The sequence below is a fragment of the Hemiscyllium ocellatum genome, chromosome 10 (assembly GCF_020745735.1).
Source record: "Hemiscyllium ocellatum isolate sHemOce1 chromosome 10, sHemOce1.pat.X.cur, whole genome shotgun sequence".
NCBI lineage: Eukaryota > Metazoa > Chordata > Chondrichthyes > Orectolobiformes > Hemiscylliidae > Hemiscyllium > Hemiscyllium ocellatum.
In genome coordinates this window covers 57,652,626-57,667,131 of record NC_083410.1, presented here as the reverse complement: position 1 = coordinate 57,667,131, position 14,506 = coordinate 57,652,626, and the positions used below count along the sequence as shown (strand labels likewise).

General features: G+C 40.7%; 1 protein-coding gene across 5 annotated transcripts in view; it reads right to left on the bottom strand.

Annotated features, from left to right (window-relative positions):
- LOC132819436 (echinoderm microtubule-associated protein-like 6) overlaps window positions 1-14,506 on the bottom strand; it is a 512,298-nt gene that overhangs the window by 194,885 nt on the left and 302,907 nt on the right. For all 5 annotated transcript variants that reach the window (XM_060830942.1, XM_060830941.1, XM_060830940.1 and 2 more), the window contains exon 24: window positions 11,190-11,278. In XM_060830942.1, the coding sequence (XP_060686925.1) occupies window positions 11,190-11,278 (89 nt within the window). The remainder of the gene's footprint in view (window positions 1-11,189; window positions 11,279-14,506) is intronic.

The window sequence follows — 14,506 nt, the reverse complement described above, 5'->3', positions numbered from 1 at the left end:
AACACTGGGACGATAAAATCCCCGATTAAGATTTACCGAAAACCTCAAACTTCAAAACCAGCAGCTGTTGAATCTTCCCTTTGTATCTTTCTTTGTAGATTTGCTCTCTTGGTCAGTGTCGATGTTTTTTTCTGTGCAAACGCCTTCCCTAGACAGGTACCTGTCAGAGATTTCTTACTAGCTGCCTACATCTGTTGGTCTTTTGGAAGTTCTCTTTGCTGCTCTGACTAACTGTTCAAACTATCTGATACTTATACCCCAAAACATCGGATCGTTTCATTGGTTTTAATATTGTCAAAATACAAAATTCAAACATGATTGGAGTTTGGTATCTTGGGGCATAATTTAAACCGATTGGATGAACATGAATTTGTTTTTGTCTCATAGCAACCTAGCCAGTGCTAGCTGTTTTGACGAAGCATTACATTGTTACCTTGTTCTGGACTCTCTAAGTCCTCGCTATTAAATGTACATGTATTTGGAAAGGCAAGGACTGATTCGGGATAGTCAACATGGCTTTGTGCATGGGAAATCATGTCTCACAAACTTGATTGAGTTTTTGGAAGAAGTAACAAAGAAGATTGATGAGGGCAGAGCAGTAGATGTGATCTATATGGACTTTAGTTAGGTGTTCGACAAGGTTCCCCATGGGAGACTGATTAGCAAGGTTAGATCTCATGGAATACGGGGAGAACTAGCCATTTGGATACAGAACTGTCTCAAATATAGAAGACAGAGGGTGGTGGCGGAGGGTTGTTTTTCAGACTGGAGGCCTGTGACCAGTGGAGTGCCACAAGGATTGGTGCTGGGCCCTCTACTTGTTGTCATTTAAAAAAAATGATTTAGATGCGAGCATAAGAGGTTCAGTTAGTAAGTTTGCAGATGACACCAAAATTGGAGGTGTAGTGGACAGTGAAGAGGATTACCTCAGATTACAACAGATCTTGATCAGATAAGCCAAAGGGCTAAGAAGTGGCAGATGGAGTTTAATTCAGATAAATGCGAGGTGCTGCATTTTCGGAAAGCAAATCTTAGCAGGACTTATATACTTAATGGTAAGGTCCTAGGGAATGTTGCTGAACAAAGAGACTTTGGAGTGCAGGTTCATAGCTCCTTGAAAGTGGAGTCGCAGACAAATAGGATAGTGAAGAAGGCGTTTGGTATGCTTTCCTTTATTGGTCAGAGTACTGAATACAGGAGTTGGGAGGTCATGTTGCGACTGTACAGGACATTGGTTAGGTCACTGTTGGAATATTGTGTGCAATTCTGGTCTCCTTCCTATCAGAAAGATGTTGTGAAACTTGAAAGGGTTCAGAAAAGATTTACAAGGATGTTGCCAGGGAGAGGCTGAACAGGCTGGGGCTGTTTTCCCTGGAGTGTCGGAGGCTGAAGGGTGACCTTATAGAGGTTTACAAAATTATGAGGGATATGGATAGCATAAATAGACAAAGTCTTTTCCCTGCGGCCATTGAGTCCCAAACTAGAGGGTGAGAGGGGAAAGTTATAAGAGAAACCTAAGGGGCAACTTTTTCACGCAGAGGGTGGTACGTGTATGGAATGGACTGCCAGAGGATGTGGTGGAGGCTGGTACAATTGCAACATTTAAGAGGCATTTGGATGGGTATATGAATAGGGAGGGTTTGGAGGGACATGGGCCAGGTGCTGGCAGTGGGACTAGATTGGGTTGGGATATCTGGTCGGCATGGACGGGTTGGACCGAAGGGTCTGTTTCTATGCTGTACATCTCTCTGACTCTATGACTCTAAAGGTGCAGTACCCCTTACACCTTCATAACAGTATATAAGTCCTGCCTTGATTTGCCTTTCCAAAGTGCAGCACCTCACATTTATCTCAATTAAACTCCACATCCCACTCCTTGGCCTATCTGATCACGGTCCCATTATACTCTGAGGTAAATGTTTTCGCTGTCCACTACACATCCAATTTTGGTGTAATCTGCAAACTTACAAACCATACCTCCTATGTTCACATCCAAATGATTTATATAAATGATGACAAGCAATGGATTCCAGCACCGATCCTTGTGACATACTGCTGATCATAGGCCTCCAGTCTGAAAAGCAACCCTTCACCAACACCCTCTGTGTTCTACCTTTGCGACTGTTCTGTATCTGATCAAGCATCACTTCTGTTTGTGAAAGACTGTTCCAAACATCTATCTTGCTTTGCGTGTAGAAATGCTTCCTAACATCTCCCCTGAACGGTCTAATTCTCAGACTATGCCTTTAGTTCTAGACTTCCTAATTGTTGGAAATCATTTATCTTTATCTCGCCTGTCTTTTCCAGTTAATATATTGAAGATTCTGATCAGATTACCCTTGACTCTCCTAAATTGGTTAGAGCTCTCAAGGATATTTGGAATCAAGGGTTATGGAGATTAGGCAGGAACAGGATACTGATTAAGGATGATCAGCCATGATCATATTGAATGGTGGTGCAGGCTCGAAGGGCAGAATGGCCTACTCCCGCACCTATTGTCTACTGTCTATAAAATCTCGAGAAAATGGGCCTCAAATCTCTCCTCATAACCCTGAAATCTAGGTGCCTTATAAGCCTGTATTGTACTTGCTCCAAGGCCAATATATCCTTCCTAAGATATGTGCCCAGATCTGCTCTCAGTACTCTAAGTGGATTCTGAACAGGGTTTTGTATAATTGCAGCATAATTCTACAAACTTATACTCCAGACTTATAAAAGAGCCAGCATTCCATTAATTTTCTTGATTATTTTCTCCACCTGTTTGTGACATTTTACAGGTCAATGCATCTGAAGCCCCAAGACTCTTTGGAAATCCACTGCATGTAACATGATACTATCTAAAAAGTACATAGATCTATCCTTGATAAGTCCAAAAGGAATAACCACACACTTGCTTACATAGAACACAGAACAGTACTGCACAGTACAGGCCCTTCAGCCCTCAATGTTTTGCCAACCTTTTATCCTACTCTAAGATCAGATTAATCTTCATACCCTTCATTTTACTAATTTCCATGTGCCTATCCAAGAGTTGCTTAAATGTCCCTGATGTATCTGACTCTACTACCACTGCTGGTAGTGCATTCCACACACCCACCACTCTCTGTGTAAAGAACCTATTGATTAGATTACTTACAGATTACTTACAGTGTGGAAACAGGCCCAACAAGTCCACATCGACCCGCCGAAGCGCAACCCACCCATACCCCTACATTTACCCCTTACCTAACACTACGGCCAATTCACCTGGCCCGCACATCTTTGGACTGTGGGAGGAAACTGGCGCACCCGGAGGAAACCCACGCAGACATGGGAAGAACGTGCAAACTCCACACAGTCAGTCGCCTGAGTCGGGAATTGAACCCGGGTCTCAGGCGCTGTGAGACAGCAGTGCTAACCACTGTGCCGCCCACGATCTCTGACATCTCCCCTAAATCTTCCTCGAATCACCTTAAAATTATGTCCCTCGTGATAGACATTTCCACCATCAGAAAACGTCTCTAGCTATCCACTCTATCTATATCTCTCATCATCTTGTACACCTCTATCAAGTTACCTCTCATTGTCCTTTGCTCCAATGAGAAAAGTTCTACCTCCCTCAATCTTTTATTCATAAGACATGCTCTCCAGTCTAGGCAGCATCCTGGTAAATCTCCTCTGCACTCCCTCTAAAGCTACTACATCTTTCCTATAAGGAGGTGACCAAGACTGAACACAATATTCCAAGTGTGGTCTAACCAGGGCTCTATAGAGCTATAGCATAATCTCGCAGTTCTTAAACTCTATCCCCCTGCAAATGAAAGCCAACATACCATATGCCTTCTTAACAACCCTATCAACTTGGGTGGCAACTTTAAGGTATCTATGGACATGAACCCTAAGATACCTCTGTTCCTTCACACTGCCAAGAATGCTGCCTTTAACCTTGTACTCTGCATTCAAATTTGACCTTCCAAAGTGAATCAGTTTGGACTAAATCCCATCTGCCACTTATCAGCGCAGTTCTGCATCATGTCAATGTCTCGTTGCAACCTACAACGCTTTCCACAACTCCACCAAACCTTGTGTAATCGGCAAACTTACTAATCCACCCTTCCACTTCCTCATTTAAGTCATTTACAAAAATCACAAAGAGCAGAGGTCCCAGAACCGAACCTGCGGAACACCACTGGTTACTAAACTCCAGGCTGAATACTTTCCATCTACCACCACCCTCTGTTTTCTGTGGGCCAGCCAATTCTGTACCCAGACAGCCAGACTTCCCTGTTTCCCATCTGTCAAACTCTTTCCCATTCATTTAGTCTATCAATAGCTCTTTGTAATTTTATGTTATAATCTTTGGTAATTTTGAGTCATCACAAATTTGGATGTATGACTTTCTATGTCATTATCCAATTCATTAACAGATAATGTGATTATTTGGGATCGTGAGTATCTACCCATTAACCTACTTTCTGTCACCTGCCACTCAACCAGTTTCCAAGCCATGCCAGTAATTTGCCCATAATTCCGTAGGCTTCTACTTTAGTTAACAATCTCTTATGTGGGACTTTATCAAATGCCTTCTGGAAGTACCTATAAAACAACATCCATTGACATTCCCTTATCTAATATCCTAGTCATCTCTTCAAAACATTTCAGTGAGGTTTGTCTGGCATGACCGACCTGTAATGAATCCATGCTGGCTCTCCCTGATTAACTGCAAATTTTCAAGGTGTTCAGTTACCCATGGGTAATAAACTCCGACAGTTCCCTCAACACAGATGTTAGGCTAACCGGTCTGTAACTCCCAAGTTTTCCTCTTTCACCCTTTTTAAAAGTAGAAGGAATGTGCAATTTTCCAATCCAGAGGGACGACTCCCCTACCTAGGGAACTCTGAAAGATTACAGTTAGGGCACCTACGATATTTACGAGGAAGAAGTGAGGATTGCAAATGCTGGAGATCAGAGCTGAAAAGGTGTTGCTGGAAAAGCGACACATTTTCCTGAAGAAGGGCTCATGCCCGAAACGTCGATTCTCCTGCTCCTTGGATGCTGCCTGACCTGCTGCACTTTTCCAACAACACATTTTCAGCACCTACAATATTTCCCTACTTCCTTTAACCCTCAGATGCAAACCGTCAGGTCCTGGGGGGATTATCATTTATTACTTCCATTCATTTCCTCTTAATGATGTTTAACTTATGTTAATTTTATTCAGTCATTGTCCCCGATCCTTTTCTAATTTTCTTAGGACTTCTGGCAAGCTTTCCTTGCAGTTTTGTAAAAATAAAGCATTTGTACAACTTTGGGGCTTCCATTAGAATTTGATAGCATCTGCATAAAATTTTACTTGATGCATGTTGAAATCATTCAGTAGCTGTTTATAGATATTGCACCTGAGTTCTTACATCTGAGCAAGATGCCAGTGGGCATACACTAAGTTGGGGGGGGGGGGGTCATTAAATACATCCAAAAAGGGGCATGGGGAACATGGAATGCAATTAGCCCTTTTAATTCATTGTATTGCAGACAGCATGGTAAATTTGTGCTGCCTGCTTCTTTACATGTTTGCAGTGAGCAACTAGTGTTATCCTTGGAAGCAGATTACATGGTATTGCATGTGGCTGGTGCTACATAAAAAGCAGCCTGTGCCTCCTAAGAAGGAGATGGCATGTGGCTGCAAGATGAAAACTGTACCTATCCTCTCATATTTGAACAATGGTTACACATTAGAGAAAGGGTGCAACATGATGTTCAGACAATGCCCTTGAGGTCTCTATCAAAGAAGTAGAAAGGAAAGCTATCCCGATCTGCTGAGGGGACAGACTGCTGTTCAGGAAGCATGTAAAGTGGTATTGGCAGAGGTCAATAGCATAAATATTTCTTCAAGAACATGGTCATAGTAAAGGGAGAAATGTAACCATATTACGAGTTGTCAAGATGAATGAGATAAATTTTAAATAGCCAACAATATCACTAGCCTCAGCCACTGCTCAATTCACCAGATGCCTATATAAATTCCTGATGAAGGGCTTATGCCCGAAACGTCGAATTTCCAATTCCTTGGATGCTGCCTAACCTGTGCTTTAACCAGCAACACATTTTCAGATGCCTATATAAACCTAACAATCTCTATCAATTAATAATCCTTCAATTCATTTGCCTTATCCAACTTCACACTTGGTGCTACTGCAAGCCTGGCACTCAATTCACAGCTCTCACCCACTGACAGATCCTTATTAACAGAATTCTCTTTTTCTTGCAGAAGAAGGTGACATAAAATAGCAACAGACAATAAAAAAGTGGAGAGGATTAAATCAACTGCATTGGTTTTAACCAAGGAAGGAGACAGATTTTTGTCTCTGTCTTGAGAAGAAGGGCATCATCGACCTCAATCTCGTTCTCCCTCATCTCTTAATATCTGCTAAATGTCACAAAGCTACTCCTTTTTCTCAAGATTATTGTGTCTTTGATTTCTTTCAGACGGGTTGTGAAAGTGCTCAGGCTCCAAAAGGGCTGAGTTGGTGCAGGGATGAATGGTTTACTGGGGGCCTTTTCATTTACCCCAAAATAGGTGATACCTTAGGCCAAAGGCTTTCATGTTTTAGAAATAACATGTATAATGAAAGTGGAGTGGCCAGTCCTGGTTGGTGAGGTTCTTTTGGTTCAGTTGCAGCAGGGGATGTAAGAAACCGGCTGCTGACGTCTCTCTCTCTCTCCTTCCAAACTGTAAGCCTTTGTTTGATTTTATCTTCTGTGCCAAGGGCTGTGTTCATTGGGATTGTTGCACATATTTTTAGAACAACATCATTAAGTCAGGTTTGGAAACGTTGTTATACGGTATTTTGTTTTCTATTCTTTGTGTTTCGTTCTGTAATTTTGTAAATAAATCTTGTTTGTTTAAAACTTGGCAGTCGACCCAGCTAAATTTACACCATACATCAAGCTAAACAAATAACAAAACATAAAAGCACCTCTTTCAATTTGGTCTATTGCATTCGTTGCTCCCAATGTGGTCTCCTCTATATCGGAGAGACAAAATGCTGACTAGGTGATCGCTTTGCTGACCACTTTCGGTCTGTACGCAATCAGGTCCTGGATCTTCCCGTGGCTTGCCACTTCAACACACAATCCTGCTCCCATGCCCACATGTCTGTCCTTGGCCTGCTGCAATGTTCCAGTGAAGCTCAACGTAAACTGGAGGAATAGCATCTCATCTCGACTAGGCACGTTACAGCCTGCTGGTCTCAACATTGAATTCAACAACTTCAGATGATTATCCTATCTAGACTTCTCTGTTTTCATTCTGCTCCGTAATTTTATTTCATTTATTTTATCTATCTTATTAAAAAAATTTTCACTGTTCTGTACCTCTTATTTCTTATTTGTCTCTTTTTCTCTCACTCCCCACTCTCTCATCACCTTTTTCCTCTCCTCTTTCCCCTTTGCTACCCTTCTCGCCTGTTTTCCATTTTGTCTCTGCTTCACCCATTCCCCCACCCCTCACATATTTTGTCACATAGCACTAGCTTCAGCCTTGGTCATTCACAGCTCCTAATCATCCTATAATCTCTCTATGCACTGTCATTATCACCTCTTTATTGCTACCTTGCTTCTGGAGCCATGACTCATCTTCTCTCAGCCTAGTATAAATACCTCCCTATTTCTCCCCTTTTTGTAGCTTTGACAAAGGGTCAGTTAGACTCAAAACATCAGATCTTTTCTCTCCTTACAGATGCTGCCAAACCTGCTGAGATTTTCCAGCATTTTCTCTTTTGGAAACAAATAACAAAGTTACAGTCTGGGTTACCTGCTTAAAAATGTTTTGTGGGGTCTGGCCTAGTCCATAACATGAATGAGACATTGTAGATTATATAAGCACACACTTCTTACTTTCTCCTCTTCCCTCACCATCAGCAAAATTTTGTCCATTTTTCACTTCTGTTACCTAAGAACTAAAGGTTTTCCACAACAGACTCTGTCACTCAGTCAACAGTCACATCCATCAGGTGGACATATTTTAAAGATTAGGATACAACAGGGCTAAACACATGATCTGACACTATTAGCCAGAGTAGTAGGGGAAACATGCTCTCTGTAGGGCAAGGTCACATATCATTTCTTCTGAGAAGGACTTCAATGAATTAGATTAAAGGTGGAAGTGGAAATAGCTAAATCTTAATGCACTCTAAAGGGTGCTAGAATGTCTCTCCTCAATGTCAGGGAGGATGAAGGAGTCCAGCACTGGCTTGGCTTTGGGCTATATTTTCTCACACAAAATGGAAGATTCTCTCCATCAGCACATCTGTGCAGCATTTGATGGTTGATGTCAGAACTTTAATTGGGCATAATTTCCATCACAAGTTTCCGTTACAAAACAGTTTTCAATCAAGATCTGATGAAGGGCATTCCTGATGAAGGGCTTATGCTCGAAACGTCGAATTCTCTATTCCTGAGATGCTGCCTGACCTGCTGTGCTTTGACCAGCAACACATTTGCAGCTGTGATCTCCAGCATCTGCAGACCTCATTTTTTATTCAATCAAGATCTGTCTGCTGAGGTGCAAGTTCAGAATGTTATCAACATGGCTCTGGATGCCACTGTTAAAAGTAGCTTCAAAGTCACAACAGTCCAACAATCTGTTCTTCAATAGATTAGCAAGATTGTTGAGGAGCTATTCCAAGAGAATGGCAATAGATAGATTTAGACAAATCTGCCTTAGTCTCACAGAAAGAAAGCATTACCTCTCTCATTCCTGCAATGTTGGCAAACCACGGGAAGATCCGGGACCTGATTGCGTATAGACCAAAGGTGGTCAGCAAAGCGATCACCTAGTCGGCGTTTTGTCTCTCCAATATAGAGGAGACCACATTGGGAATTATAAAATCAGGGGATTACTTAACCTGCAACCAATAGAGATTAGGGACGATAGGTAAAAAGGACTTGACGTGAATGAGAATGAAGACAGTAGAGTTTTGGATGACCTCAAGTTTATGGAAGTTAAAATAGGAGGCTAGGAATATTGTGTTGGAATAGTCAAGATCATAAGAACAGATATTTTGTTTCTTAAGCCTTTTAGCCTTCAGCAATTGCTCTTTAAGAGATAACTGCTGGTTTGCGGAAGGTAGGCAAGGTTTAATTGGTCCTAGCTGAAAATGTGTTGCTGGTTAAAGCGCAGCAGGTCAGGCAGCATCCAAGGGACAGGAAATTTGATGTTTCGGGCACAAGCCCTTCATCAGGAATCTGGTCCTAGCCTGGATTGAACATGAATTCAGCTGAGAGTGCAGTTACTTAAACAACAGATTTAGTTTGGGAATTGTAATTTCACATCACAATTTCCATGCCTGCTAAGAGGCCTGAGCAATTCTTAGCCCACCAACTTTAACATCATGGTGGAAATTAAGTTTCACAATAATACTCAAGATCAGGACAAAGTGACCCACTTGACTGGCATCACATCAAAAACATTCACTCCCTCCACCATCGGTGCTCAGCATCTGCAAGATATATTGCAAAAATTCATCAAGGATTCTTAGACAGCACCTTCCAAACTCACAACAATGACCATCTTGAAGGACGAGAGCAGCAGAAATGTGTCACTGGATCTAAATCCTGTAACTCCCTGCCGAATGGGACTGTGCGTCTACCTACACTAAATCAATTGCAGCTGTTGAAGAAGGTAACTCATCACCACCTTCTCCTAGACACCTAGGGATGGGCAATAAATGCTGACCCAGACAGCAATGCACACCTGTGAATAAATTTTAGGAAGTATCCAACATAGGAACTTAAACATTATCAAAACAGTAGAAGTGACTTAATTTAAATAACAAAGCTCTGGAATGAAACAAAAAAACTGACCATTGTGGAAGATTCAAATGCAAAGCTACTCTCTCTAGATCTAGCACATTGCAACGATATGTGAGACCTTTGTTGCCATTTGTTGCATGTTCCGCCTGATATATCCAGGAATTCAAACCTCATTTTGAGCAGGCCTATCACCTGTTCAATCATTATCCTTTTATTAGCATGGAAGTAGTTGTAGATGTCCTTGTCTCTTCTGTAGGGGTTCTCATGGGTTTAAGGAGGTATGTCCTCAATTCTTGTCAAAAATATCCATCCACTAAGGTACAGACAGCTTGGATTAGCTGAGGGACTTAGAGGACTTTCTCAAGATGAGAAAGCAGTGGAAGCCACTTGACAAACTTGCACACAAATACAGGATCCTATGGCCACAAATTAACTGTCCATTCAGCAACCAGAAACCTCTTTGTTCATGAAGATCCCTGGATATCTGTGGAATCATTGATAACCACGTATACAATTGATTATCCCTGAACCTGCAGAGAATCCAGCTAAATCCTGAATCCTAGCATTCTTTGGCCAGTTAGCTCAGTTGGTTGGATGGCTGGTTTGCAATGCAAAATGACACCAATACCATTCCTGTGCTGGTTAAGGTTACCATGAAGGACTCTCCTCTTCAGCCTCTCCTCTCACCTGAGCCACTGTGACCCTCAGGTTAAGCTACCACTGGTTGTCTCTCTGTCTAAAGAGAGAGCAGCCCCATCATCTGATAAAACGATGGTGACTTTACTTTTGGCCTGTGGTTAAATACTTTAAATCAGATACTGTATAAGGACATACTGAGGATAGTATATCCTGTGAATGTTACATAGATAATCAGTGCTGATAATATATATTTAACAAAATCTGTGAGTAAGGGAAGTTTACAGTTTGATCTTGCTGGCTTGAAATAAATGCTGGAGACAAAATAATCTTGAAATTTAAATAGGAGGATCCAAATCAGCAACCCTCTGATTGTTTTCCAAAACGAAATGCATGCATGAACAACTCAGAAGTCATTGAGGCAAAGCATCCCATAATATAATGGTTTTGAAACAATGACATTATTTATTATGAAACCTTAGTGTTTTCATAAACTTTACTTTTTATTAAAAAATAGAACTTGTTAATTAATATTAATTAAGTTTAATTGTAAAAATGCATGGAAGTAGTTAATTTTTTCATGCCTGTAACTGGAAATGGGCTGTCATTGTTGTTTTAGGCTAGGTAGTGTTTGGTTATAATCTGCAACTGTATAAACAAAGGCTTATAAGGATGTATAAAGATTTGCTCTGGATACATTGTTTATTAACTGGTTTTCTAGATTATAACAATTTACGTAGCAAAATTAAGGAATTTCATACCTCTGTACTTCTAATAGATTGCCTTCTCCCTCTTGGTGCTTCAAAAAACAAATGCTCTTTAGCACCTGAATTAACTTGTAATAGCTTCCCTGCATGAGACACAAAAGTCAGAATTTATATTTACAGCCACAAATGAATATTGTTTACTGCAATGATTTCTGTTCTTTGAAGCTAGTAACACAGAAAAGTACATTTTGAAATTTGAATAACATGTACTTAAAAACTGAAAAACTTTCAAATTCATGCCGTGTCTTCTTCAAATCTTAGATGTCTAACAACTGCAATTCTATCTGTTTTGCATCACATCCTAAATAGAAATATTAAAGAGTGAATATATAAACTGGGTAATGTGAGGAAGAATAACAGAAAAATATATGAAATGGCAACATTTTAAAAGGAATGCACCTTAAGAGCTCAAATGCAAAAGTATTTGCAAATGGGAAGAAAAGATTATAGTGCTGTTTAAATAAAACATACAAATCATAAAAGACCCTGCAGCTTCATACAGAAGTCTTGAGTACAAAAACATAGAATTCGAAGTCTAGACACAATTAATAGTTAAGCTGTATTTATAATATTGGATGGAATGTTGTGCACTTTCCCATGGCAATTTTAGCAACAAGGGGACATTTAATCAGGCAGAAAGGTGGTAGATAGGTATTTTTGAGAGCAGAAGAGTTGCTAAGCTCTGATTTATTGGCAGCTCTCAGCAAGATGAGCATCGTACCTGGTGTCCTTACATTCTGGGAGAAGGCTTACTGTTGGCCTGTCAAAATACCTTAGTGGCACAGGATTTGGCATGCCTTCTCAAGAAGAAATGATGTAGGGCTCAAGTCAGCAGTCAAGACTCCCGCCACTTCCAAAAGATTTCACTTATTATGCCTAGCTTTTGAGGTCCTACATTAAAATCACAGTGTATAGGAGAGATGACTAAAAACTCTTGCCAATATTGTGAAGCTAAAAAACCTCAGAAGTATAACCATGCCTAGCTTTAGAAAGTAAATGCTTTTACTGTAGGAAAGCAGGTTACTTACAGAAAACATGCCAAAGCAGAACACAGCAACAGAAAAGCAGAAGACCAAGAAGGTTTAGAGAAGAGATAAATGAACTAGCATAGTCTTCAGAAGAGTGGAAATCAGTGAACCAGTCCAAACTTTTAGCAAGTAGACATTTATATCATTGGACATCACATGAGGTTCAAGTCAGAAACAGGAACAAGTGATGCAATATTGTCACATGGAGAGTCACCTTGATTGACAAAACTTACAGCTGGCAGAGTTCAACCACATGTTTGGGAGTGTTGCACTTAACATTAATGTATGATGTGTTATGGACTAGACCAGATCCCTCAAAACATTTCAAGAAAGTAGCCCAGACTCTAACTTTGCTCGTTGTTTTAAGTAGGTGTAACCCAGATACAGGTATTCCAAGGGGGATATAGCTGGTCAAACTACTTAGTTTTAAACACAACAGAATTTATTTACAAGATTACCAAATGAAACACAAACAGAAGCCAATACTGAATAACTTACCTATCTGAAAACCAAACAGATTATACCAACTTAATAATGCTGCTCCAAATACTTGCAACAATCCCCACAAACACTCCTTAGCGCAAAATCAAACACAGGGTCTTACAAGAGAGGTGTGTGTGTGTGTGTGAGAGAGAGAGAGAGAGAGAGAGAGAGAGAAAGCATGGAACAGCTTCTTCTACAGAGCTGTTTCTTGGATTAGCAGCCTCAAAACTATGCTATGCTAAAACCAAACCAACCCAGAAAAAAGCTGAACTGGGAGAACTGGCCACTCCCCTTTCATTGTATAAGTGTTTTTTTTTAAACTTGAAAGCCTATTTCCCCAAGGCAGTATCTGTTAGCTATAATCAAACTGGCTCTAAAACACATCCAAACTAGACTTTTCAGAATCGCTGCTTTTACAACCTTTCTGCGAAAAGAAATAGCCAAGTATAGCATAACCTTGTTAAATGAGCAACATCATCACAGATGCAAGCAAGTCTATATCTTGGGTTATCAAATACTAGAAACCTAAACATAGATCACAACCAAGAACTTTCACCTCTGAGGTCAAAGTTCATTAAACGTAAGCCCCAAGTCCTAATGATTTAATTGATTAAAGCAACATCGAAAACATGAAACATGTAATGTTTGTTCGTGGTTAAATTGATCATTTGCTGGAGACTAGATAGTGTCAAGATTTGGATGCATGTTTTCTTTGCATGGAAAAAGTATAAAAAGACCCTTGCCTCACTAGACAATTAGCTTGAGGAAGTGGTCTTCTGATCAATGGCTGGAGGTTGAGATGGAACAAGCTAATCATCTAGTCTGGCCTGATCTGTGGTCAAGTCCATATAAAAGGGCTCAGTTATGATTGTAAGTATTGATTGATTTTTGTAGTACGTTTTAAAGTGTACTTTGATTTAATAAAGAACATTGAAGGTGTAGTGGACAGCGAAGAAGGTTACCTCAGATCACAACGGGATCTTGATCATATGGGGCAATGGGCTGAGAAGTGGCAGTTGGAGTTTAATTTAGATAAATGTAAGATGCTGCATTTTGGGAAAGCAAATCTTAGCAGGACATATGCACTTAATGGTAAGGTCCTAGGGAGTGTTGCTGAACAAACAGACCTCGGAATGCAGGTTCATAGTTCCTTGAAAGTAGAGTCGCAGGTAGATAGGATACTGAAGAAGGTGTTTGGTATGCATTCCTTTATTGGTCAGGGTATTGAGTACAGGGGTTGGGAGGTTATGTTGCGGCTGTACAGGACATTGGTTAGGCCACTGTTGGAATACGGCGCGCAATTCTGGTCTCCTTCCTATTGGAAAGATGTTGTGAAACCTGAAAGGGTTCAGAAACATTTACAAGGATGTTGCAGGGTTGGAGGGTTTGGGCTATAGGGAGAGGTTGAATAAGCTAGGACTGTTTTCCCTAGAGTGTTGGAGGCTGAGGGATGAACTTATAGACGTTTATAAAATCATGAGGGATATGGATAGGATAAATAAAGTCTTTTCCCTGGGGTCAGGGAGTCCAGAACTAGAAGACATAGGCTTTGGGTGAGAGAAGAAAGATATAAAACAGACCTAAGGGGCAACGTTTTCATGTACGGAATGAGCTGCCAGAGGAAATGGTAGAGGCTAGTACATTTGCAACATTTAAAAGACATCTAGATGGTTATATGAATAGGAAGGGTTTGGATGGATATGGGCCAGTTGCTGGCAGATAGGACTAGATTGGGATATCTGGTTGGTATGGACGAGTTGAACTGAAGGGTCTGTTTCCGTACTGTACATCTCTATGACT